We start from the raw sequence: 25,865 nt of genomic DNA on the forward strand, positions 1-25,865 counted from the left end.
AGACTTGAACTAATTTTTCAATTGTATAGTTTATTAATCATTTTATCTTGTGTATGTACACAACTAATAAACCTTTAAGATTTTTGTAAAGGTTTAAAAGTTTGTTTTTAATGTTTAACGTAAAGATCACACAGTGACAAAGAGTGATTTAATTTAATTTACTTTTTGTCAACTTTTCATCGCTTTGCTTTAATTCTCTTTATCATTTGTTGTTGTGTGTTCGACCTCCGTCCAGCAGGGGGCGAAATGTGCACTGCGTTTCGCCCTTCCGGCCGTAAAAGTGTCGTAAAAACAGCCGTAAGTGAAGATGGTCTCCATAATAACAACAGTCTGTTCCGCGTTGAAGTGAACTTTGTCTAATGTTTTAGTTTTTATTGTTCGGAGAGAATAAAATGTCGCTGCAACAGCTGCTGTTTTCTGTCATGGAGGAGTTTGTACTGAACGCGGTGACTGAAATCTGTCAGAGGCTGAAACACGAAGACTCGTCACCGACACAGGTACGTTACTTTGACCTGACGTTACTTTGACCTGAGGTTAGGTTGACATGACGTTAGGTTGACCTGACGTTACTTTGACCTGAGGTTAGGTTGACCTGACGTTACTTTGACCTGAGGTTAGGTTGACATGACGTTACTTTGACCTGAGGTTAGGTTGACCTGAGGTTAGGTTGACATGACGTTACTTTGACCTGAGGTTAGGTTGACCTGACGTTACTTTGACCTGAGGTTAGGTTGACATGACGTTACTTTGACCTGACGTTACTTTGACCTGACGTTACTTTGACCTGACGTTAGGTTGACATGACGTTACTTTGACCTGAGGTTAGGTTGACATGACGTTACTTTGACCTGACGTTACTTTGACCTGACGTTACTTTGACCTGAGGTTAGGTTGACCTGACGTTACTTTGACCTGAGGTTAGGTTGACCTGACGTTAGGTTGACATGACGTTACTTTGACCTGAGGTTAGGTTGACCTGACGTTACTTTGACCTGAGGTTAGGTTGACCTGAGGTTAGGTTGACATGACGTTACTTTGACCTGAGGTTAGGTTGACCTGACGTTACTTTGACCTGAGGTTAGGTTGACATGACGTTACTTTGACCTGAGGTTAGGTTGACCTGACGTTACTTTGACCTGAGGTTAGGTTGACCTGAGGTTAGGTTGACATGACGTTACTTTGACCTGAGGTTAGGTTGACCTGACGTTAGGTTGACATGACGTTACTTTGACCTGAGGTTAGGTTGACATGACGTTACTTTGACCTGAGGTTAGGTTGACCTGAGGTTAGGTTGACATGACGTTACTTTGACCTGAGGTTAGGTTGACATGACGTTAGGTTGACATGACGTTAGGTTGACATGACGTTAGGTTGACATGACGTTACTTTGACCTGACGTTACTTTGACCTGAGGTTAGGTTGACATGACGTTAGGTTGACATGACGTTACTTTGACCTGACGTTACTTTGACCTGACGTTAGGTTGACATGACGTTAGGTTGACATGACGTTACTTTGACCTGAGGTTACTTTGATCTGACGTTACGTTGACCTGACGTTACTTTGACCTGAGGTTAGGTTGACATGACGTTAGGTTGACATGACGTTACTTTGACCTGAGGTTAGGTTGACATGACGTTACTTTGACCTGAGGTTAGGTTGACATGACGTTACTTTGACCTGAGGTTAGGTTGACATGACGTTACTTTGACCTGAGGTTAGGTTGACCTGACGTTAGGTTGACATGACGTTACTTTGACCTGAGGTTAGGTTGACATGACGTTACTTTGACCTGACGTTACTTTGACCTGAGGTTAGGTTGACATGACGTTACGTTGACCTGACGTTACTTTGACCTGACGTTACTTTGACCTGAGGTTAGGTTGACCTGACGTTACTTTGACCTGAGGTTAGGTTGACCTGACGTTAGGTTGACATGACGTTACTTTGACCTGACGTTACGTTGACCTGAGGTTAGGTTGACATGACGTTAGGTTGACATGACGTTACGTTGACCTGAGGTTACTTTGATCTGACGTTACGTTGACCTGACGTTACTTTGACCTGAGGTTAGGTTGACATGACGTTAGGTTGACATGACGTTACTTTGACCTGACGTTACTTTGACCTGAGGTTACTTTGATCTGACGTTACTTTGACCTGAGGTTAGGTTGACATGACGTTACTTTGACCTGACGTTACTTTGACCTGAGGTTAGGTTGACATGACGTTAGGTTGACATGACGTTACTTTGACCTGACGTTACTTTGACCTGAGGTTAGGTTGACATGACGTTAGGTTGACATGACGTTACGTTGACCTGAGGTTACTTTGATCTGACGTTACGTTGACCTGACGTTACTTTGACCTGAGGTTAGGTTGACATGACGTTAGGTTGACATGACGTTACTTTGACCTGACGTTACTTTGACCTGAGGTTAGGTTGACATGACGTTACTTTGACCTGACGTTACTTTGACCTGAGGTTAGGTTGACCTGACGTTACTTTGACCTCACTCGCTTCCTCCCCCTTTTCCTGTGTTGCAGGACGAGCTGCTGCCTGAGATGAGGAAACTCTGTGAGGCTCTGCTGCAGGAGCTCAGGAGGCTGCTGGAGGAGAACCAGAACCTGAAGACCAGGATCCATGAGACGGCAGACGGGTCAGCACAGACTCCTCGGCAGGTCCGCAGCCCCCCTACAAGCACAGGAGACGCTCAGGTGGAGCTGAGCGGCCAATCGGACACTTCGACAGGTGTGTCCAGCCAATCGGGAAACGCTCCAGCAGCGGCCGACAGACGGACCAACCACACAGCTCACCTGAGGGTCCACAGCCGAGCCCCGCCCTTCACCTGTCCCGTCTGTGGGAAAGGCTTCTCCGCTCGCAGCAGCGTCAGAGTCCATCAGCTCACTGTCCACAACAAGCAGCGACCGCACCGGTGTTCTGACTGCGGGAAGGTGTTCGGCACCCGCAGCCACCTCAGGGCGCACCGGACATCCAGCAGTGTCCCGCTCACTTGTTCGTCCTGCGGTGAGACACTGGCGGCGAGATGCAGCCTGAGACAGCACCGACTGACGTGTCAGGGGACAGACAGGAAGCTCAGGTGTGCGGAGTGCGGGAAGGAGTTCTCTAAACCCAGTTACCTCTCTGCTCACCAGAGAGTCCACCTGAGGGACAAACCCTTTAAATGTCCGACCTGTGCGAAAGGCTTCACCACGCGCCGCAGCGTCTGCGTCCACCAGCTGACCGTCCACAGAGGTCTGAAGCCGTTCACCTGCCGCGTCTGTAGGAAGACATTCAGCCAGCGGAGTGGCCTCACCGCTCACCTGAGGACCCACACAGGTGAGCGCCCCTACACCTGCGAGCAGTGTGGGAATAGCTTCTCCAGCAGCAGCAGCCTTTTGGTGCACCGTCGCGTGCACACTGGAGAGAAGGCCTTTGGCTGCGACAGCTGCGGGAAGAGCTTCAGCGTGTCGGCCAACCTGCGCCGCCACCGCCTCGTGCACTCAGGCCACCGGGCGTTCAGCTGCGACGTGTGCGGGCGCAGCTTCACGCAGGCCGGACACCTGAAGGTGCACCGCACCGTGCACAGCGGAGAGTGGGCGTTCATCTGCAACGTCTGCGGGAAGGGGTTCAGACGGCGCAGCGCGCTGCTGCTGCACGAGAGGCGTCACAGCGGCGTGAAACCGTGCAACTGCAGCGAGTGTGGGAAGAACTTCTCCTCGTCCACGTCTCTGAGACGCCACCAGCTGGTGCACAGCGGGCAGAAAGCTCACACCTGCGAGGAGTGTGGCAAGAGCTTCGCCAGCGCCCAGGTGCTAAAAACACACCTGCAGCTGCACGGCGGCAGCAAACCTTTCTCCTGTGACGTGTGCGGCCGTGGCTACAGCTCGCTCAGCTACCTGAAGACGCACCGACGCAGTCACTCCGAGGGGAAACCGTTCGGCTGCGCTCAGTGTGGGAAGAGCTTCTCCACACAGGCGAGCGCGAAGCTTCACCAGCGCACACACAGCGGAGAGAAACCGTTTGTCTGCGAGCTCTGCGGGAAAAACTTCAGCGTGTCGCAGAACCTCGTCAGACACAAACGCGTCCACAGCGGAGAGAAACCGTTTGAGTGCAGCGTGTGCGGCAAGAGATTTAGTCAGAACAACAACCTGAAGACTCACTGGCTGGTTCACACAGGACAGAAACCTTTCAGCTGCTCCACCTGCAGCAGGAGCTTCACCTCCATGAGGAGCCTCAGAGAGCACAGGTGTGTCTCTGCTGAGTGAACAGGGTCACAAGTTAAATGTCTGGGAGCTCAGAGAACACGAAGGAAGTCTTTAAATATGTTGAATAATGTTGACTATAAGATCAAATTTCTGATTTCCCAAGTCACTCAAAGCTCAGCTGAGTCCATAAAAAGAAGAAAGAAAACAGGAAATGTAAACTTGTGTGCTGTGTCAAACAATAAACCAACGTGTTCCCTGAGTGCTCTGTTATTTTTGAACCTGCATAATATTTAATTTCACATTTCAATTTCTATTTAATAGATTTTTTGATTCATGATTTTCTCTTTACTTTTTAACTTCTTGGTAATTTTGTATTTCACAGACTTATTTTTTGTTTCGGTTTGAGTCCAGCAGGGGGCGGTAATGCGCCTTTTAACTGCTTTAGCAGCTCCCAACACAAAAGAAGAAGATGCTTTTACTTTGTAGTAGACCGGAAGTTGTCGCTTGTTGAACTCCAGCACATCGTCGTGTCCCAGCTCGAGACCGTCAGTGGAACTGGTTTACCGTCCCAAGTCCAGAATGAACGAGTCGGGGGGGCTCCGGATCCGGCGGCTGCATCGGCCGCAGGTCATCACCGACGAGCTGCCGGAGAACCGCCAAAAAGGATCCAGGTAATAACCGGAGCAACAAAACCCGCTAATTACTGAGCAGGTTAGCAGCTGTTAGCCTTCTGCTAACGATCAACAGAGCCGATTGGTTCCTGTCAGCCCGTGTTTGGGTCACAGAGCGAAACATTGGGTTTAGTGAAACCGAATCCACCCGAGATGTTTAAAAACAGCGGACAGTCGAGAAAAACTCTTTAGGTCGCTGAATCATAAGAAAGATTTAAACTGTTTCCGGTCCAGGTGTTCCCGAGCCGCCATCTTTGTTTTGATTCACAACCACAGCCTGAACTCGTGAAGTCAATTTCAAAAAATCCGTTTTCCTCACTCAGTGAACTGAATGTTTGATCCTCTAGATCTCTGCTTGGTGTTTGTGGTTGATAACCCGTCACAAGAGCTTTGTCAGTACCAGAACAAACTGGGGGTTCAGGTCAATGAGCACCTAGTGAAACCGACTGTGTCCAGTACATGAGTGGCACAATCTGAGACCAGATTTTTAATAATTCAATTCAATTTTATTTTATTCTGCTGATCATCCCTGTGTTGTTTTTTGTTCTCCTGCTCTCTAATTACACTGTATATTAACGCACTCCAACATGCCATGTAATCCACCCATTAACCAACTGTTAACTGCTTTTCCTTATTCCCTCCCTCTCTGATTTGTAACAGTACGTGTTATATTTCTGAGTGTGTAGAGAGAAAAGAGAAGAGGACCAAGGACAACCCCCAGAGGAACTCCACAGACATGTCTAGTTTGTGTTAAAGTGTTGGCTCACTCAGCGTTTCTGTTTCCTCTCAGCACCTACAGTGGGAAGGTGTTTCAGGTGACTCTACTGTCTCTGGGCGGCTTTCTGCTACTTCCTCTCCTGGTCATCATCCTCATCCTGGAGTCTCCCATCCAGCCTGAAGTCTTTAGGTGAGCCCAACATGAATTTTGTTTGCGCCCAGAAGGAATGTGACTCGATTTAGAAACCAGGATCAAATTCCTTCTACATGCAAATATGCAAAAAACTGATTCTGATTAAAATGAACTAGTACCCATTCATTTCTCTGACGTCGCCCTAGAAGACGTTGTTTTGATAGACAGTTATTTTGTCGGTGTGGTTGGAGGTTAATGGACCATTTACCTCTCAGTGCTTTTGAAACAACAGTCCCTGAATGCCTCCCACTGCCAGCACACTTAGAGATGACTCTGCTGTGGTTCAGGTCACTGCTCCAATGAGCACGTTCCCACTCTACACTGTGAATAGATGTATATGAACCAGGTCAACAGTAAACCAGTTCTAAAATGAATAAATCCTAAATTTATAAGCGGGGTCATTATTTAAACAAGCACACGCGTTGACCACAAACCCAGTTTATTTTGTGTATGAATATCAGGCTGCAGAGGCCTGAAACTTGCTGCAAACAGAACTGATCCTGATCTGTCCTATGAAGGGTTTGAATCTGCTGAGTGTATCAGAGGCGCAAAGTGTTCGGTCTGGAAATTTTTCTAAAATAAATTTAGGATATTATGTATGTTATGTGTACTAATTTCCCACATTCTGAGCTGTAAGACATTTCTATTAGGTGATCAAGAGGATTTTAGTGTCTGTCACTGGAATATCTGAGCTCTGCAGGTTCTCCTGGTCAGTAATTCACTAGGAGTCATGTGATGTTGAAACCCAGTGGGACGGTTTAACAAGCTGCTGCACGATTTGTTGCTCAACTTGTGAACTCGCTCTCTCACTTTGTCCTGAGATAAAGAAACAAGTCATTGGTTGATTTTCACCAGAGAACTTGTTTAAGTTGAAATGAGACAGAGGAAAGCAAAACTAATTTCAGCTCCTTTCAGCAGAAACTAACCATCTACAACAAGTAGAAGAGACAAACACTGAACATGTATTTGTTGGATTTAATCCATAGAAAAATTGTGTTTTACAATTGATGTCAGATTTCAACTGAAACGTATCGTTTCTTAAAAAAAGGGTTGTGTTTTGTGAAGATGATGTGTTTTGTGTGCTGCAGTCTCAAGGAGCCCCCGCTGATGAAAGGCTGCTGGGAGCCGAACCTCAAGCTGCGCGGGGCTCAGAGACTCTTTGAAGACCAGATCATCGGACCAGAGTCCATCGCTAACATTGGAGGTAAAAAACAAAGACGTCAACAGTAAAAGGCTGCTCGGTGATGAAGACCATGCAAAAGACTGAGAGCTGACACGTTGGTCTCTTCTGTCTGCAGATGTTTTGTTTGCTGGAACAGCTGACGGGAAGATAGTGAAGCTGGTTGGTCAAAGAATCCACACGGTGACGAGACTGGGAAAACCTCCGTGTGGTGAGAAAGAACTGAATTCACGTAGAATAGAGTTAAGTTTGACTGAAGGTTCAGAATCGACTCGTACAGAAACCTGACAACGTTCATGTTGGAGCTGAAGCAGATCTTGAGGTCTCGTCGCTCAGTAAACTGCAGTTCACCATCAAGATAAACCTTCGTTAACCTACAACTAAGTAAAGTTTAACAGTTAACAGTTCGGCTTCAGATCAGTGGACTGAGAACTGAGCAAGACATATTCACAAGTAAATCTGTATTTGTTTGAAGGTGAATCCGCAGAGCTTAGAAATCCAACAGAAAAAGACTCGGTCGATCATCAGAGTTCACGGTGACACAACTGCAAACTGTTGAGAAACATTTCTGTCTCTGACCTTTAACCTGCTCACATTTACCAACTCTGATGTTGCTTCATCCTGGAGCTGAAACGTTTCTCAACCGCTGAGTGAAGAAACAGTTTGACGACTTGAGACACGTTTCCAAAACCTGCTGCTTGTTCAACTTCAGTCCACTTTCAAGTCCAGCTTCCTAAAATCCCTTATGTACGTGTACTTAGTTACTTTCCACTGCTGCCTACAGGATGATATTGTAATTATTAGTTTGTAGTGAACGTTTAAATAAGAGACCCAGACGGACACCTCTGTTACATTATACCACATTCCTCTATTACACTACACTACTCTTAGTTAATGTTACACTACACTACTCTTAGTTATTGTTACACTACACTACTCTTAGTTAATGTTACACTACACTACTCTTAGTTACTCAGTTACACTACACTACTCTTAGTTAACGTTACACTACACTACTCTTAGTTACTCAGTTACACTACACTACTCTTAGTTACTGTTACACTACACTACTCTTAGTTATTGTTACACTACACTTCTCTTAGTTAATGTTACACTACACTACTCTTAGTTACTGTTATACTGCATTTCTCTTAGTTACTTTTACACTGCATTACTCTTAGTTACTCAGTTACACTACACTACTCTTAGTTAATGTTACACTACACTACTCTTAGTTAATGTTACACTACACTACTCTTAGTTACTCAGTTACACTACATTACTTTTAGTTACTCAGTTACACTACACTACTCTTAGTTAATGTTACACTACACTACTCTTAGTTACTCAGTTACACTACACTACTCTTAGTTAACGTTACACTACACTACTCTTAGTTACTCAGTTACACTACACTACTCTTAGTTAACGTTACACTACACTACTCTTAGTTACTCAGTTACACTACACTACTCTTAGTTACTGTTACACTACACTACTCTTAGTTATTGTTACACTACACTACTCTTAGTTAATGTTATACTGCATTTCTCTTAGTTACTTTTACACTGCATTACTCTTAGTTACTTTTACACTGCATTACTCTTAGTTACTCAGTTACACTACACTACTCTTAGTTAACGTTACACTACACTACTCTTAGTTACTCAGTTACACTACACTACTCTTAGTTAACGTTACACTACACTACTCTTAGTTACTCAGTTACACTGCATTACTCTGTTACTCAGTTACACTACACTACTCTTAGTTATTGTTACACTACACTTCTCTTAGTTTATGTTACACTACACTACTCTTAGTTACTGTTACACTGCATTACTTTTAGTTACTCAGTTACACTACACTACTCTTAGTTATTGTTACACTACACTACTCTTAGTTACTGTTACACTGCATTACTTTTAGTTACTCAGTTACACTACACTACTCTTAGTTATTGTTACACTACACTTCTCTTAGTTACTGTTACACTACACTTCTCTTAGTTACTGTTACACTGCATTACTTTTAGTTACTCAGTTACACTACACTACTCTTAGTTATTGTTACACTACACTTCTCTTAGTTACTGTTACATTACACTTCTCTTAGTTACTGTTACACTACACTACTCTTAGTTATTGTTACACTACACTTCTCTTAGTTAATGTTAAACTACACTACTTTTAGTTACTCAGTTACACTACACTATTTTTAGTTACTCAGTTACACTACACTACTCTTAGTTAATGTTATACTACACTACTCTTAGTTACTGTTACACTACACTACTCTTAGTTACTGTTACACTGCATTACTTTTAGTTACTCAGTTACACTACACTACTCTTAGTTACTCAGTTACACTACACTACTCTTATTTCCTTGTTTAAACTACACTACGCTTAGTTACTCGGTTACACTAGATTACCCTTAGTTACTTGTTTACACTACACAACTCTTAGTTACTCAGTTACACTACACAACTCTTAGTTACTCAGTTACACTACACTACTCTTAGTTAATGTTACACTACACTACTCTTAGTTACTGTTACACTACACTACTCTTAGTTACTCGGTTACACTACACAACTCTTATTTCCTCGTTTACACTACACTACTCTTAGTTACTCGGTTACACTACACTACCTTTAGTTACTGTTACACTACACTACTCTTAGTTACTCAGTTACACTACACTACTCTTAGTTACTGTTACACTACACTACTCTTAGTTAATGTTATACTGCATTACTCTTTGTTACTCAGTTACACTACACTACTCTTAGTTACTCAGTTACACTTCACTACTCTTAGTTACTGTTACACTACACTACTCTTATTTCCCTGTTTACACTACACTACTCTTAGTTACTCGGTTACACTAGATTACCCTTAGTTACTCATTTACACTACACAACTCTTAGTTACTTGTTTACACTACACTACTCTTAGTTACTCGGTTACACTACACTACCTTTAGTTACTGTTACACTACACTACTCTTAGTTACTCAGTTACACTACACTACTCTTAGTTACTGTTACACTACACTACTCTTAGTTAATGTTATACTGCATTACTCTTTGTTACTCAGTTACACTACACTACTCTTAGTTACTCAGTTACACTTCACTACTCTTAGTTACTGTTACACTACACTACTCTTATTTCCCTGTTTACACTACACTACTCTTAGTTACTCGGTTACACTAGATTACCCTTAGTTACTCATTTACACTACACAACTCTTAGTTACTTGTTTATACTACACTACTTTTAGTTACTCAGTTACACTACATTACTCCCACTTACTCAGTTACTGCTGGTTTAAGCTTCTTTATCTTTGTCACAGAGACCGAACAGACAGAACTTAGCCTGTTCAGTTCCTCAGTATCTGGATTTTGGACCAGCGATCGTGACCTAGTGAGCATCTGCTGTTGTTGTGGGAATGTTGCCGTGGCTACGAACCGTTTTGAATCCCGACAACTTGATAAATCATCGTAAGTCGTTTGTGCGCAGGTTCCACAGACGACGAGCCCACCTGTGGGAGGCCGCTGGGGATCAGAGTCGGACCCAACGGGACTCTGTTTGTAGCCGACGCTTACCTGGGTCTGTTCGAGGTCAACCCCACCACAGGTCAGTCAGGACGTGCTCTGAGGTCACTCTATAAGCCCCACCCATCCCTAGTCAGCCTTCTGGTCCCGCTGAGGCTGGTGCAGGTGACGGGTGTTAATTCCACCCTCACAGTATGTCTGCTGTGTTGTGTTTCTATGCAGGTGAGGCGACCAGGTTGGTGTCGGGCAGTCAGGTGGTCGCCGGCAGGAAGTTGTCATTCATTAACGACGTGACAGTGACGCGGGACGGGAAGAAGGTTTACTTCACCCACTCCAGCAGCAGGTGGCAGCGCAGGGATTACCTGCACCTCATCATGGAGGCCACCGCCGACGGACGGTAGCACACGCTCAATTAACATGTTTTCTTTAGAAACATTACAGAGACGTCATCATTTCTAATACAGCTTTTTGCTTCAGTTTTATCTTTCACTCTTCGGACTCGTCCTCCACCTTTACCTGACCTCACAGCGACCGTGTGTTTTCTTTTCTCAGGGTGCTGGAGTACGACACAGAGAGCAAAGAGCTGACGGTGGTGATGGAAAACCTCCGGTTCCCCAACGGCATCCAGCTGCTGCCTGACGAGGAGTCGGTTCTGGTGGCTGAGACCACCATGGCTCGGATACGCAGGTAACTCATCTGGCTGAAATCAAATAAAAGTTAAATTAGTAAAATAGTGAAAGTACCTAATAGTAGTATGACACGTGTCCACACGTGTCGGGGTTACGTGTGTCTCCTCTGCCGGACGACTGAGAGTTGCTAAAAACAGAAACCAGTTTAGTTGGACGGGTCTCAGTAAACTCTCTCTTTGCCAGAGTCCATGTAGCTGGTCTAAATAAAGGTGGGATGGACACTTTCATGGACAACCTGCCTGGGTTTCCCGACAACATCCGTCCAAGCTCCACTGGAGGTTACTGGGTGACCATGTCTGCCGTGCGGCCGAACCCTGGATTCTCTATGTTGGACTTCCTGTCCCAGAGACCCTGGATCAAAAAACTTATCTTTAAGGTAAAAAACCAGCCAGACACCATGTCCTACATCCAGAGGTTCTGAGGCAGGTCGGAGGTCCAACCAGGGACTGAGACAGTAACTGACCAGAGAAAACAGACAGGTGGTTGTGGAGACAATAAGACGACAGCTGACGACTTGCAGACTGACCAGGTACTAGAACAACATGCAAGAGCCCACATACGAACGAGGGCTGAATAGAGGAGGATGACTGGAGCTAATCACAAGTGTCCACGTGGAGACGGCTAATCAAACCCTCCAGGAAATGAATATCACAATAACACAAATTCACACAAATCAGCTTTTCCACACATGTAAGCTACGCTCTGCCCTGTCCCTGAACGCCTCAACATCATGTACTAACGCTACATGATGTTACTTAAAGCAGTCGTCCCCAACCCTGGTCCTCAAGGGCCACTGACCCACCCACTGCTGATTACCTGAAACAGGTTTTTTTTCGGCCAATCAGAAGTTTCCCGTCAGCAGGACAGTGACCTTGCGGACAGAGGCTGGGGACCACTGACCTAAAGTAAAACCTGCTGACAGTCATTCGAGTTTGTTCAGACCTGCACGACTGAATAACGACTATAGAGACAGGTCCTGCAGACAGACGGTAAGTGACTGGACGCTGGTGTCCACTTAGAGACGACGACAGACTCCAGGCGACGGCGTAGTCGGCCTGTCCCCAACAGAACTCTGTCATCAGAAAGTGTTCAGACTGGAACCTGAAACCAACTAAAATCCTTTGTGTTTTGTTTTATCACCTTTGCTCTCCTGCTTCCCTCTGTCCTCAACCTCCATCCTTCCTTCTTTTCCTCCTGCAGCTCTTCAGTCAGGAGGTGCTGATGAAGTTCGTCCCTCGGTACAGTTTGGTGGCCGAGCTCCACGACGGCGGCATCTGCACTCGGAGCTTCCATGACCCTAACGGCCTGGCGGCGGCTTACGTCAGTGAGGCCCACGAGCATGATGGGAGTCTGTACATAGGATCTTTCCGCTCGCCCTACATCGCCAAACTCGAGCTGAGCAAGGTGTAAAGGAACCGAACCGGCAGCTGAACATTTGAAGCATCCAGCGTTTGTGTTCGTAGTGACGTCTGCACCAGAAGAAGAAATATAAACCGGTGGTTTGTCAGACTCTGACAGTCGCTCAAAGTTTCCAGAAATTTCTCAGCAGCTGTTTTGTTGATTGACATTCAGGGTCTCCAGAGGATGAATCAGACTGAAGTGACTCAACTTGTTGTGTTGACGTCCAGATTTAGTTTGACAGTGGGATTGATTTTATTTCATGAACCTCTGCACTGGTTTCAGAAACTGGACCCGTGTCCGTAAGACCAGCAGACCAAATCGCCACGGGAACAGGAAGGTTCTTTTCCAGCTAATGAAATGAGCAAATTCCTGATTTAATCAAACAGTTTGGGGGAAACTGTCCGTCAGCTGATTGGTCAGTTAATTGGAATGTGAATAGATTTCTTTCATGTGAATCCAGGCTGTATTTTTTTGAGACTTCAGCTCCTTCTGTTCAATGAAAAATAACCTTTGTATTCTCACAGTAAATCCTGACAGAGAGATTTGATTCTCTGGTAAAGACACTGGGGCTCAGATGCCAATGGACTCAAAACATTTCTAGCAACCAGCTCATGGGTTGTGATGCTACTGCTTTGCATAGAGAGAAGTCTGTACCAGCTGGGCTGATCCTGGCACTTGTCCTAATTTCCCTCTTTGTCATGTGTCATATTTGTTAGACTGAGTGGACCTTAGCTAAGAAAAGTGTCGTGAACATCTCACTTATTTAATTAACTGGTGTTGTTGGAAACATACTGAAGGAGTGCAACGTTTTTTCGTGGTCACTTCCATCAGAACGTAATCAAAGTTTCAGTGAGAGCGCCGTCCTGGATGTGGACGTTGAAGACGGGTCACATTGGCGTCGTCCTGCGAACGCGTAAATGTGACGCAGCAAACTGCATGTTTCATTTAAAGTAAACTGTAGAAACGGTAGAACGTTGTCTGTTAATCTGTCTGTTACCTTTTGTTTTATTCCGTCGGATCCACAGAGCCGTTCTGCTCCAGTCCAAACAGGATCCAGTGGTACACAGCAGGACACAGACACTTTACTTTTCATGTTGTTACCTCCACTTTACTCCACCTCAGAGGGTAATAAACCTCCACATGTAACTGCAGTTTTAGTTACTTTACAGATGCAGTTTGTTTGTCTGAGGTTTTCGTGTGGACGAAGCCGCTGTCAGAACACGAGATGTTCAAATCACCTCCACCTTTGCCTGCAGCTACGTCACTGATCTTTACTCATTAACACGTCTGTAATTATGATCCAGTAATATTACAACTGTGCATAATAAGTATTTTTACACTTCCGTTTTCACTGCAGGACTTTCACGTGTATCCGAGTATTTCTGCACTGTGGTAATGGTACAAGATCAAGAAGAGTTCTTCTTCAGAAAACTATTTCTCTTCCTGTGACCTGAAATCTGTTTCTTAGTGAGTACTTAATACTTCAACTTGAGTAAATATTTTAAATTGGTAGGTTTCTGTACCTTCAGAAGCACATTACTGCATAATAAACAGAAGTAGTATTCAAATAACTCAAGTAAAATTAGAAATACTATAGCCTTGAAGTACTCCACGACAGGCAAAAGTGCTAAAATCACAATGTGAAGTGGAAGTACAGAAGTATTAACTGGAACCACACGTGCTGCTGAAACACTTGAACATATCATTGTATTAATATTATTGTAGTGTAGTTGTAAAGTAGCCGTTTGTCAGCGTGTAGCCAGTTTTACATACTTTATACACTAGAATATGATGTGACAGTCGAACTGATGCATCATACTGTTTCATGGAGTAAATAGTTGAATATTTCCCTCTGAATGCAGTACAAGTATTTACTAGTTAACTAGTTTTAGAGACAAGTTTGAAGTTTTTTTTTTTTGCTTTTTTTAACAAGATGCCAGATTCTGCTCAGTTTTCGGTGTAGTTCTTTGCACCATGTGATCCCGGAGCTTTGCAGCTTCCTCTGAAAAAACCTGAATCAAGTCTTTTTGGTTTGAGGATCCTGACGTCAGAGTTCAGCAGAAGACTTTGTTATTGGGACAGCTGTACTCACAAAGACCAGTAGAAACAGTACTCAGTTACTTCAGTAAAGGTAGAATACTAAAATCCTGCTAGAGTAAGACTACACAACTAAAAAGTACTCCGAGTATCCAAAGTAGAAGTAGGCTGCCTGCTGAAGAGTGGTACCTGTCAGTAATCTATTACTTTAAGACATATAGTTACTTGTACTTGGACCTGATGGCCAGGCGTTCGGTGACGTGTACTTCCCCCACCGATGCTGGTGGAGGTCTGTACTGTACTCGGAGTCGTTCCAGCTGCTTGGCATCGGGTCCAGAGCAGCAGTTTCTGGTTTATGAAACCATCACCTCCAACAAACTTGAGTGACCTGGAAAACCCCACACTGACCTCTGATGTCTCCTTTTCCAGTTACTTTTCTGTACCTCACCTCCCTGAGTCAGTATTTTTAATATCGCATTAATAATCTGTTGCTGTATAACACATTGATTCTGTTCTGCAGTTTTTAATGTTTGACGTCGGTTTCTGCTGCTGTGATTCCTGAGTTTCAATAAAGTCTTATCTCATGTTTCTCACCAAGCTAGTTTGACTGAATGTTGAATAATTACCTGGATACAGCTTCTTTTTTTTTCTTCTTTTTTTTTTAATTCAGCTTCCAGTGCAGGATTATCGGCATTTGATGTCAGACATTTCTCTGCTGGTGTTCAGCAGTCGACAGACCTGGAAACAGGAAGTTGTGACTAACTGAAGAGTAATTTTCCACGTTCGTGTCTTTGTATAAAGCTCAGATCTCCTCAGGTTCAGACTCACTCAGGTGGATTCCCCTTGGACTCACACACTTTAACGGCTGCAGGTCAGTTTTGTGAACAAGTCTCTGATGAGTCCATCAAATCCACCTGAGAATCACCTGAACCAGCACTGAACCAAAATCCAGAGTCCAGATGTCTGCAGGTTGGTTTTATTTTGTGCCAAATAGAAAAATCTACTTTTACAGAGGTGGAGAGGCAGTTCAGAAAGGTGGAGCCTTCATGGTTTACAGAGGAAAACCTGTGTCACGGTCTCGTTCAACCAGGGAATCGTCCAGAGCTCGATGTGACACTGAAATGTCTGGAAAACAGAGAAACAACAGATGCTCACAAGATGCAAAAGAGGACAGAAAATATTTCATTAGTCATTTTTATTAGCATCTATCTTATCAGCTGTGTTACTGTGATTCACCTGTGAAACGGTAATGATTAGAAGTCATTTGTGAATGTTTCCAGACTCACCTGGTGCAGACGACCCACAGGCTGAAAGTCACAGTTGGACAAGTTGCTGTTGTCTCGTTTACGACAGACAGTTCTGGAGATGTCGAAGTCCACGATGTACCGGACCCCCTTCACAATCTGAAACATACACGTCCTCAGTACACACACACACACACCTGATCTTTGCTCGTTAACACGTCAGTAATAAGATAATGGACAGAATCATTCAGCACTTTACTTTCTATTGATTAATCTAATGTAAGATTCTCTGGTTCAAATACTTTGTTTTATCACAGATTACTTTGTTACTGCAGTATTTAATACTTGCACTTGAGTAGAGGTTGTGAAGATGTTCTGCAGATGCACAGACATGAATTGACTGCACTTTACCTGGAGTACCTGTCAGTTCATTACTCTATGCTGCTCCAGGTGTTTCCTGTCGTACCTGTCGCTGTGCTCTGTGGATGGCCGAGGCTCTGAACAGGAAGGCGTCGTTGGATTGGTTGTTGTAGCGGTAGGCTGCGTCGAGGACGACCTGCTGGAGGCCGCTGTCGTCCTGGCTGATGTTGTACGGAGATCCGGGCATGGAGCGGCCGGGATGGTGTCCATCAGCCAAACCCCCCTCTGGCAGAGGAAAGAAGAGAGCACCTGTAGATACAGGGGAGGAGCACAGCTGCAGGAGGTCAGTGGGATTTACCTGCTGCTGCTCTGTCACTACATCAATAAACCATCAGCAGTGTGCTCTGATCTGTGGCAGGTGAATGTCCCCGGTGATAATCAGTAAAGGATCATCTGCTAATGAACTCTGCCACCTCCAGGTGGCGCTAGGTGCAGTTTCCACTCACTCTGCAGACAGAACACTTCCTGAAACTGGTTAGTGTCTAAACCTCAGTTAAAAAAGGAAAAATGCACCTGGAACAAGCTGAACTTCTAGATCAAGTCCCAAACCTTCATATGTTGTATAGACGGTCTCACTTTGACATAACATCTCATAAAATGATGAATTCTAATTTAATGGATCTTTCAGTGCAGAATCCTAATTGTGATCTTACATGATTTTATGCAGAACTAAAGTACTGCAGTGGTATATAATACTATAAGGACTGTGTAGTCCTTTGTAATGTAGTATTCCACTACTTGAGTATTTCTTTACAGTCTTGTTACTTGCGAGAACAAAGCAGATGACAGATAAACTCAAACAGCTCCAGGAGATAAACTGTGTCCCTGCTCAATTAGATTATACTAATCACACATTTCATTTGACTCCATAAACAAGGCCACTCCTTAATTTCTAGAAATAATTCACTGGAGAGAAACCTGCAGAGCTGATTTAGATATTTTCACTGTGTGACGTCCTCAGGCTTCTTCCTGCAGACTTTAGTTTTACGGCGATACAGCAGCTTGAAGAGGATAAACTCAAACGAAACAGACGAGCAGCAGCTTCGGTTTCTTGAATCCATGTGGACCCTGAGTCCTCAGAGACAAACTAACGATGAGAAAATGTTGAAGTTTTTAGTGCCTTACCCAGAACAGTGAGCAGAGGAACGAGCAGCAGCGTCTTCAGTCCCATCGCTGTCTCTGTCTCAGTTTCCTGTGAGGCGGACACACTCTGACCACAGTTCAGCTCTGTTCACACCACAAACACACTCATGTTGCTGCAGGACCAGTTTGTTCACTGCTGCGTGACGACAGTTCCTGTCAGTGAAGTAACTTCCTGGACCTGCTCATTTTTATTCTCTAATATTTAGACCACATTTTACACTCACTACTTGAAACAAGGCACACGAGAGGAAACAGCTTCAGTAAATGACACTAAAATACAAAACTTCCTGTAACTGTCAGGTCCTGGATGAATGAAAACCATCTCAGTTCCCGATCTAACCTTAACACTCTGTGTTTTAGATCAGTTCTCCTCAGCCACTAGATGCTCTCACTCACCTGTCTCTGTTTTCCAATTAGCCTGAGCTTACCTGTTTCTGCTTCAGTAATCACCTGCCTCAGACTGAAGCTGCTTTAGAGATCCTGAACCTTTTAGACTGTTTCTGCATAAACACGTGGTTTTCAGTCATAAAAGTAGATAAACCAAGACATGTATACTTAGTCTTTTATTTAATGTATAAAAGATCCAATCTTAAATGTTTGCGTCTTCAGGAATCACATCCTGTTCAGCTTCACCTCCCTAAATTGGCTCCTTCACATTTTCCTGTAGACTTTGTTTGAACAATTAAACAACTGTGAACAAAGAATTCACAGCTCCGTCAGTGATGTGAGGTTGTCCTGGTCCAGATCATGACGCTGCCACCACTGTGATCCACAGATGGATCAGGTTCATCTGCTGGATGCAGAGTCTGCTCGTCATCAATCAGAACAGCTTCTCATTCAAGACTAAAAGTCCGACTTTGGTCTCATGAGTCCACAGAACTTTCTTCCAGTAGCTTCTGGTTTCTCCACGTGTCGGGCACTAATGTTCTGTTCGGAGAGCAACAGCTTCCTGCAGCTCTGACATCAACCCCACTGTAGTTCAGTTCTCCTGATGGTGACTCATGAACACTGATGTTATCCACTGTCACAGAAACCTTTCGTGTCCTTGACGTTTCCCTGAGGTTCCTGGAACCCCTGGACTACCTGCTCTTGGTGTGAGCTTTGTGGGTCGACCAGTCCGGGGGAGGAGAACAGTACTGTTGGGGTTAGTGAGCAGCAACAACTCTTCTTCTGAGGTCTTCACTAATCTCTTTTGTTTACTTCTACACACTAGGTGTTTAAATTCAGTTTTGTCCAGAAATCCAGCCTGTGACATATGACTTAGATAATTGGACCAACTATGACCCTGGTACGACCTCTTCTCACCAGAAACCGAAGTTAGCGCTATTAATTCCTTTATTTTGCTATAACTTTAGGGTGTCACAGTTGTCTTGGTGTTGTGTTTGTCTCTTTCTTTCTGTTTATTGATTATGTGCCTTTTGTCGACTGTGACTGTGCACCTGGAGGCCTGTTTGGTAATCCATTCATGTATTTCTTTCTCTTTAGATGTTGGAGAGCCATGTTCACGGTGCTGTAGTAACTTCACTTCCTCTTTTCAGTGCTGTCGTCCGAAACCCCCCAACGTTCAACAATGACTCTGCAGAAGTGAGTAAAAAACTGTGGAGTAAAGCAGAGAAAAGCTATTATCAAATAGTTTAATATAAGTCAAACAGATCACTGTTTAACATTCGTCCACTGTGGTAGGTCACAGACGAGAAGCAGTGAAACCAACAGAACTCTGTCAGAACGTTTCTGGTACTTTCTTTTCCAGCGACAAAGCTCCAGTAATGAAACTTTACTTACTGCCTCACACGTGAGTGTGGATGGCATCTAATCAGTCAGCCACATTTAACAGTGCAGCCCCCACCCCGGGAGATTCAGAACCTTCTGAAAGTACCACCACCTGACTATGGACTTTATGGGAGGCAGAACTACAGTAAGGAACTAAATGTAGACCCTAGACCCTCATAAACAAAGGTAATGGAACTCAATCCCAATAAAACTTTATGTCCCTGGTCCCAGAGAAAAGTCCCTTAGGTTGAAAAAAATACACCATCATCATCTGGATCTGTTTTATATCAGTGTGTAAAAACAAGGTGAAATCTTATAGTTCCTGTATAATATTTTCTGCTGATAAAGATGAAGTTAAACCTCAGTACAACATTTAGTCCCTCAGCTGTCTGATCAGTTGGCATCCTGTCCAAACTCTAGACCGAGGAGTGAAACTAAGATTCAAGATTCAAGATTCAAGAATCAAAAAACTTTATTAATCCCAAAGGAAAATTGTTTTGCCTCATTACCATTGTTCTCAAAACAGACAGAAAGAAAAGGAACCAGAACCAGGAAAGATCCAACACCAACATAATGGCAATGGGTGGGAGGGATTGTCCAGGATTGAGAGGAGTTTAGACAACATCCTCCTTTCAGCCACAAAATGTAGAGGGTCCAGCTCCACCCCCACGTGGACGTTTAAGGACCTGAGCCTTGAAGTACATCCAGCTCTGAGCCTTTCTGTACAATACTGATGAGTTTTTGGTCCAGTCCAGTTTGTTGTCCAAGTCCACTCCCAGGTATTTGTACTCGGACACGACCTCCACCTCCTCCCCCTGTATAGAGAGAGGGATGACAGGACTCCCCGATTTCAGTCCATCACCAGCTCCTTTGTTTTGTTGATGTTGAGTTGCAGATGGTTGAGTCCACACCAGTCCACAAAACTGTCCACCATTCCACGGTACTCTGTGACATCTCCACCCTTAATACATCCTACAACTGCAGAGTCATCAGAGAACTTCTGAAGATGACAGGACTCTGAGTTGTACCTGAAGTCTGAGGTGTACAGGGTGAAGAAGAATGGAGACAGAACTGTCCCCTGTAGCACCTGTGCTACAGACCACAGTGTCAGACATACAGATCTGCAGGCGGACGTACTGTGGACGATTAGTGAGGTAGTCCATGATCCAGGAGATCAGGGGGGTGTTGACCTACATGTTTTTTAATTTCTCTCCCAGCAGTGCAGGCCGGATGGTGTTGAATGCACTGGAGAAATCAAAAAACATGATCCTCACTAAGCCCCCAGGCTTGTCCAGGTGGGTGTAGGTGCGATGGAGAAGGTTTATGATGGCGCCATCCACTCCAATATGGGGTTGATCTGCAACCTGGAGGGATGCAAGTGAGAGTTTAACCAGAGGTCGGAGGGACTCCAGGATCAGCCTCTCAAAAGCCTTCATGATATGTGATGTCAGAGCCACAGGTCTGAAGTCATTGAGGACTCTGGGACGTGGCGTCTTATTCACGGGAACCAGGCACGACTTTTTCCACCCTAGAAGAACTCTCTCCAGTTGCAGGCTGAGGTTGAAGATGTGTTGGAGAACAACACATAGCTGAGGAGCACAGGCTTTCAGCACCCTTGGGCTGACTCCATCAGAACCTGCCGCTTTTGTGGGGTGAAGCCTGTTCAGCTCTCTTCTCACCTGCTCAGCTGAGATTGTTAGGGTGGTGGCTGAGTCGTGTGGGGGAGGGACTGAGGAGCAGTTAGTGAACTGAAGTGGGCTCAGTGGATCAGCCTGGAATCGATTGAAGAAATTATTCAATTTGTTGGCTCGGTCCACTGTCCCCACAGTCTCCTGGCTGCTGGACTTGTAGCCAGTGATGGTCCTCATACCCCTCCAAACCTCCCTGGTGTTGTTCTGTTGAAGACGCTGTTCCAGTTTCTACTTCCCCTCGCTGATCTTGACAGACAGCAGTCTCTGGACCCTCTTTGCTGCCTCCCTGTCTCCTGATCTGAATGCTTTCTTTTTGTCATTCAGGATGGTTTTGTTTTGGAAGCAGCAAATGGTTTTTGTGGGTGCCTGGGTGTCCACACAGAAATTAATGTAGTCAGAGATGCAGTCTGTCAGTCCATCAATGTCCTCACCATGAGGTTCACAGAGAGTCTTCCAGTCTGTCTCTTCAAAGCATCCCTGCAGGGCAAGGTGTGCCCCCTCTGTCCACCTCTTTACAGTTTTAATGGCAGCAGGCTGCCTCTGAACTAAAGGTGTGTATTGTGGGAGGAGATGTACCAGGTTGTCATCTGACTTTCCCAGAGGGGGGAGGGCAGTGGAGCTGTAGGCATCTTTAACATTAGCATATATCAGGTCCAATGTCCTCTCCCCCCTGGTGGGACAGCTCACAAACTGGGTAAAGGTAGGAAGTGTCTTAGTAAGGGTGGTGTAATTAAAGTCTCAAAGGAAAGTCAAACACAAATGTGGGTTTTAGTATCTGGTTCTCATTTTATATGCTGTTGAGAACAAAATGGTTCCCAAAACACTGTAAGGACACAACACAACATCCTAATTATGGATGAAATGAGTAGGACAATGAGTGGGACAAAGTTAAACAACCACTGCACTTTACCCTCGTTAGCGCACATTTGAATCATGAATCATTTACTGCAACAGAAATAAAAGCGATATTAAGAGAATCATGTCATATTTAACAAGACACAGTGAAACAGAAGAGAGCAATCACCTCCCTTTATTCTTGTTCACTATAGACTGATTACTGAACAAACCTACTGAAGACCAGTAGACTCAGTTTGACGTGGTCAGACACAGGCTCACTGCAAAGATACTCAGTCGGTAAGAGATGCAAGATGATTACAAAGATATGCAGTCCCCTATTGCTGCTCTGGCCTTCCTGTTAGTTCATTTCTGTCCTATGTTTGAATGATCATGGCCAGACAAATGGGTCCACTCGACAGGGCCTTGGACACCAGCCAAAAGAGAGCTAATGAGGCACAAACCAGGCAATAGAGATAGGATGTTGGGCTTCTGTATCAGATCTAGTCTTAGAAATGGTGGCTCCACCTCACAGCTTCTAGGATTTAAAGGACTTGTTGCTAACATCTCTGTGACCAACACCACATGGACCTTTGCAGGTGTTGGAGAGTCCAGGCCACAGGCGCACAATTGACAATCAGACTAACCTGTATCACGTAGACGGTCTAATCCCAGCTCACATTCCAGAATAATGTCTGAACAATTCAACACTTGTGAATTCTGCTTCATTTGTTTTAACTGTGCTCCAGTTTCCAGAAGATAACTCATTAACTCACTGTCAGGATAATAATTGTAGCAGCGGCATCACATGACACTGTCACATTATTCTCTTGTGACAGAAATTGGAGTCCTTATAAAACTCAGGAAGAATCATTCAATTCATTCTTAGCAGAGACATCACCATTGCAGATCAGCTGTTCATCATGTGTGCTGCAGTTTCTGAAGGTGGGACACACATTTCACATGTTTTTAATATTGTTCTTTCATTTTATTTCAAAGTCTGAATCTGAAATGTTCTAGCTGTTGTTTTATTTCTGTTTGAATCAAGGACTGAGAAAAGCATAAGGGAATATTCTCTGCACTTCTCTATGTTTAATATTATACTACACTGATTATATTACCAACTTCGATAGCTGAGTCAGTGACCTGTAACTAAGTACTTTTTAAATCGTTTTTCAAATGTTTTTAGTGGAATATTCTCCGCTACGCTCCTACACAGTAGTAAAGCTGCAGTAAAACTTAATTTGGTTTGTACAGGTCCCGTCCTCTGACGGTGGCTGACAGAGGATGGATTTTCACTTTCAACAATTTACTTTACTTACTCTACATTTGTCGGAGAGGTTCTGACGAGTGGAGGATCGTTCTGGTTGGGAAGACAGGGACTGGGAAGATTTCATCAGGAACCACCATCCTTGGTCGAGACGCTTTCGAGTCTGAAACTGTGTCCAACCTCTCATAACATCTGAATGTAAGAAAGAGAGAGGAGAGGTTAGAGGTCAAAAGCCTGCAGTCATCGACACTGCAGGCCTGTTTGACAGAAGTTTAGGAAATGACGACGTGGTGAGGAGGATCGAAATGTGCATGGGCATGTGTTCTCCTGGTCCTCATGCCTTCTTGGTGTTTTTTCAGCTGGGCCACTTTACAGTGGAGGACAGGGAAACCATGAAAATGATAGAAACCACTTTTGGTGAAGACAAATCTAAATACATGGTGGTGTTATTCACTCATGGAGACAAGCTAAGAAATCAAACGTTTGAAGAGTTTGTTTCAAAGAGCTGCAAGATATCATTCAGAAGTGTCACGGTCGATATCACATCTTCAACAACACCAACACCAACGACCCAACACAGACAACTGAGCTTCTGGAGAAAATAGATCAGATGGTGGAGGATAACGGAGGGTTGCACTACACCTTAGAGATGTTCCTGAAAGCTGAAGAAGCCAGAGATAAAGAGAAAGAACAAGTGCTGGCGGAGTCTAAGGCTCTGAATTACCCTCGGCCACTGTAGGAGGAGCTGGTGGCCCAACACAGCAGGTGACCTGTTAAAGGGAGCCAAACAGCACAAGTATCAGATCCTGCTCATTGTGTGTTTGCAGTTGTGATGAGTGGAGGATTGTTCTCGTTTGGAAGATGGGGGCTCAGAAGAGTACAACAGGAAACCTCATCTTGGGTCAAGAAACGGTCTGCAAACTGTCTCTGAGGGCTGCTACAGCAGCTGATGAAATAAATCTTAAACAAGCTCAGTTTTCTGTATCAAACTATAGACACACACAACACAAAGAAATGATATAATATGAATAAGATGATTAACTGTTTTTACATTCAGGAATGAAGTGATTTCTGCCCTTCAGAATAAGCAATTAGCAATCAATGCTAATTCAAAATGTGTCATTACTGCAGTAACTAATGGATGTACTACATGAAAGATTTCCGTCCTCTGATGATTTATATGTATATATTTTTTCACCTGTTCGACCTGCAGTGTGTTCTGTAGGTTAAAAAAACAACTCTCCTCCTGTTGTGTTGTTTTTGTTAACTGGATGAACTGGATGATGAAGAGCAGCTGAACATATGAACATCCTGCTGTTTAAATTCAACCACTTTAACAGAACTTCATTAATAAAACATGCAATTTTACAGCGCTGCTCCTGTGGCACTTCCACACTAGACTACAGTACCCAGAATGCCTTGCAGTGGGGAGGTAGTGAATGTAGGATAAGAGGAGTGAAACAGAGCAGTGAGCACGGCATCCTGGAAAACCTGAAAAGGTTTAGTTTTTTGCTTTTTAAATTTGAAACAGTCAAGTGTTAGGTTTAGGTTTTGAAACCAGACCTAGAGTTCTACACTTGACCATCACCCTGATCCTGATCACCCTGAGGATAAAAACCACTTCCTCGGTTCCTCCCTTGTTGGATCTGGGGTCCTGTTCTACAGGAACTGTCTTCGTCTCAGTCTGTTTCTTGTCTCCTTCAACAAGTCAGAAGCTGAGTTTTAAACTTTTACTGCTGTCGACTGTCTGCAGTGTAAGTGGGTTTCACACTGAGAAGACTAAAACTATCAATGGAAACAAAGTGGGGAACTCAAGCTCAACTGTTGTCGTCCAATTAAAGACCCATGAACACAGACAGGACTGTGGAGAATACCATCACTACCATGGTATACCATACCAAGTTAAAACTGGATTAAAGCAGCCAGTCCTTTAATCCAGGTTTCATCTAAACCCACATGAAGTTAGTCTGAGAACAGCAGTAAACACCTGGTTTCTCTCATTACCAACATCACTCGTTTAATCTGCAGAAATTTGTACCATGATGATCCGTGTTCCTCGTCTCCGTGTAGTTGTTGGAAATCTGGTTTCCTGTCTGAGCTTAATGAAGTTCACTTGATCTAATCTTCAAAAGTTGACGTCAGTCTGTAGGAGGTTTTATTCCTGACTCGTTTCACTAAACATCTGTTTGTCTTTTAGCAAAAGCTGCTGTGAGGATTTGTTGCTTGCAGGTTGTGTTTTCTCCATCCATCCATCCATTTTCTTCCGCTTATCCGGGGCCGGGTCGCGGGGGGAGCAGCTTTAGCAGAGATGCCCAGACTTCCCTCTCCCTAGACACCTCCTCCAGCTCTTCCGGGGGGACACCGAGGCGTTCCCAGGCCAGCCGAGAGACATAGTCCCTCCAGCGTGTCCTGGGTCTTCCCCGGGGCCTCCTCCCGGTGGGACAGGACCGGAAAACCTCCCCTACGAGGCGTCCCGGGGGCATCCGAAACAGATGCCCAAGCCACCTCAACTGGCCCCTCTCGATGCAGAGGAGCAGCGGCTCTACTCCGAGCTCCTCCCGGGTGACTGAGCTCCTCACCCTATCTCTAAGGGTGCGCCCAGCCACTCTGCGGAGGAAACTCATTTCGGCCGCTTGTATCCGCGACCTTGTCCTTTCGGTCATGACCCAAAGCTCATGACCATAGGTGAGGGTAGGAACGTAGACTGACCGGTAAATCGAGAGCTTTGCCTTTCTGTCATGATTAAAATGATGTGAATCAATGTGTGCAGGTTTTTCATAGCCCGTGTTTGGTTGTGAGACAGGTGAGACAGGTGAAGGCATCATAGTCAGGCTA

General features: G+C 44.5%; 3 protein-coding genes and 1 pseudogene across 5 annotated transcripts; 3 read left to right on the forward strand and 1 right to left on the reverse strand.

The window, feature by feature from the left end:
* Positions 1 to 85: 85 nt before the first annotated feature.
* On the forward strand, positions 86 to 4,703 carry LOC113158593 (gastrula zinc finger protein XlCGF57.1-like). Of its 3 annotated transcripts, none has more exons than XM_026354618.1 (3): positions 86 to 497; positions 2,548 to 4,250; positions 4,621 to 4,703. In XM_026354618.1, the coding sequence occupies exons 1-3, from the start codon at positions 393 to 395 to the stop codon at positions 4,631 to 4,633; spliced, it is 1,821 nt and encodes a 606-aa protein (XP_026210403.1). In that variant the 5' UTR covers positions 86 to 392; the 3' UTR covers positions 4,634 to 4,703. The 3 variants fall into 3 exon arrangements, with proteins under 3 accessions (XP_026210403.1, XP_026210404.1, XP_026210402.1); XM_026354619.1 differs by having other exon boundaries at positions 4,624 to 4,693; XM_026354617.1 differs by lacking the exon at positions 4,621 to 4,703 and having other exon boundaries at positions 2,548 to 4,559.
* Positions 4,676 to 15,255, forward strand: apmap (adipocyte plasma membrane associated protein). Its single transcript, XM_026354622.1, has 9 exons — positions 4,676 to 4,880; positions 5,671 to 5,787; positions 6,879 to 6,994; positions 7,089 to 7,181; positions 10,497 to 10,613; positions 10,754 to 10,928; positions 11,084 to 11,218; positions 11,404 to 11,596; positions 12,421 to 15,255. Exons 1-9 carry the CDS (start codon positions 4,789 to 4,791, stop codon positions 12,628 to 12,630), a joined length of 1,248 nt encoding a protein of 415 aa, XP_026210407.1. The 5' UTR covers positions 4,676 to 4,788; the 3' UTR covers positions 12,631 to 15,255.
* A 363-nt stretch (positions 15,256 to 15,618) lies between these two features.
* Positions 15,619 to 17,604, reverse strand: LOC113158597 (cystatin-F). The gene is made up of 4 exons (XM_026354624.1): positions 17,448 to 17,604; positions 16,369 to 16,571; positions 15,945 to 16,061; positions 15,619 to 15,783 (listed from the first exon to the last, which is right to left on the reverse strand). The coding sequence occupies exons 1-4, from the start codon at positions 17,491 to 17,493 to the stop codon at positions 15,703 to 15,705; spliced, it is 447 nt and encodes a 148-aa protein (XP_026210409.1). The 5' UTR covers positions 17,494 to 17,604; the 3' UTR covers positions 15,619 to 15,702.
* A 2,941-nt stretch (positions 17,605 to 20,545) lies between these two features.
* LOC113158463 lies at positions 20,546 to 25,265 on the forward strand (annotated as a pseudogene).
* Positions 25,266 to 25,865: the final 600 nt, after the last annotated feature.

The sequence above is a fragment of the Anabas testudineus genome, chromosome 15, assembly GCF_900324465.2.
Source record: "Anabas testudineus chromosome 15, fAnaTes1.2, whole genome shotgun sequence".
NCBI classification, from domain to species: Eukaryota; Metazoa; Chordata; class Actinopteri; order Anabantiformes; family Anabantidae; genus Anabas; species Anabas testudineus.

Bases quoted from the DNA above. Each gene is read 5' to 3' on its own strand.
- LOC113158593 (XM_026354617.1), top strand. From the start codon at position 393: ATGTCGCTGCAACAGCTGCTGTTTTCTGTCATGGAGGAGTTTGTACTG. The intron at 498-2,547 runs GTACGTTACTTT...CCTGTGTTGCAG, and splicing joins AAGACTCGTCACCGACACAG to GACGAGCTGCTGCCTGAGAT.
- apmap (XM_026354622.1), top strand. From the start codon at position 4,789: ATGAACGAGTCGGGGGGGCTCCGGATCCGGCGGCTGCATCGGCCGCAG. The intron at 4,881-5,670 runs GTAATAACCGGA...GTTTCCTCTCAG, and splicing joins AACCGCCAAAAAGGATCCAG to CACCTACAGTGGGAAGGTGT. The intron at 11,597-12,420 runs GTAAAAAACCAG...TTCCTCCTGCAG, and splicing joins TCAAAAAACTTATCTTTAAG to CTCTTCAGTCAGGAGGTGCT.
- LOC113158597 (XM_026354624.1), bottom strand. From the start codon at position 17,493: ATGGGACTGAAGACGCTGCTGCTCGTTCCTCTGCTCACTGTTCTGG. The intron at 16,062-16,368 runs GTACGACAGGAA...TGTATGTTTCAG, and splicing joins TCCACAGAGCACAGCGACAG to ATTGTGAAGGGGGTCCGGTA. The intron at 15,784-15,944 runs GTGAGTCTGGAA...TCTGTTTTCCAG, and splicing joins CTGTGGGTCGTCTGCACCAG to ACATTTCAGTGTCACATCGA.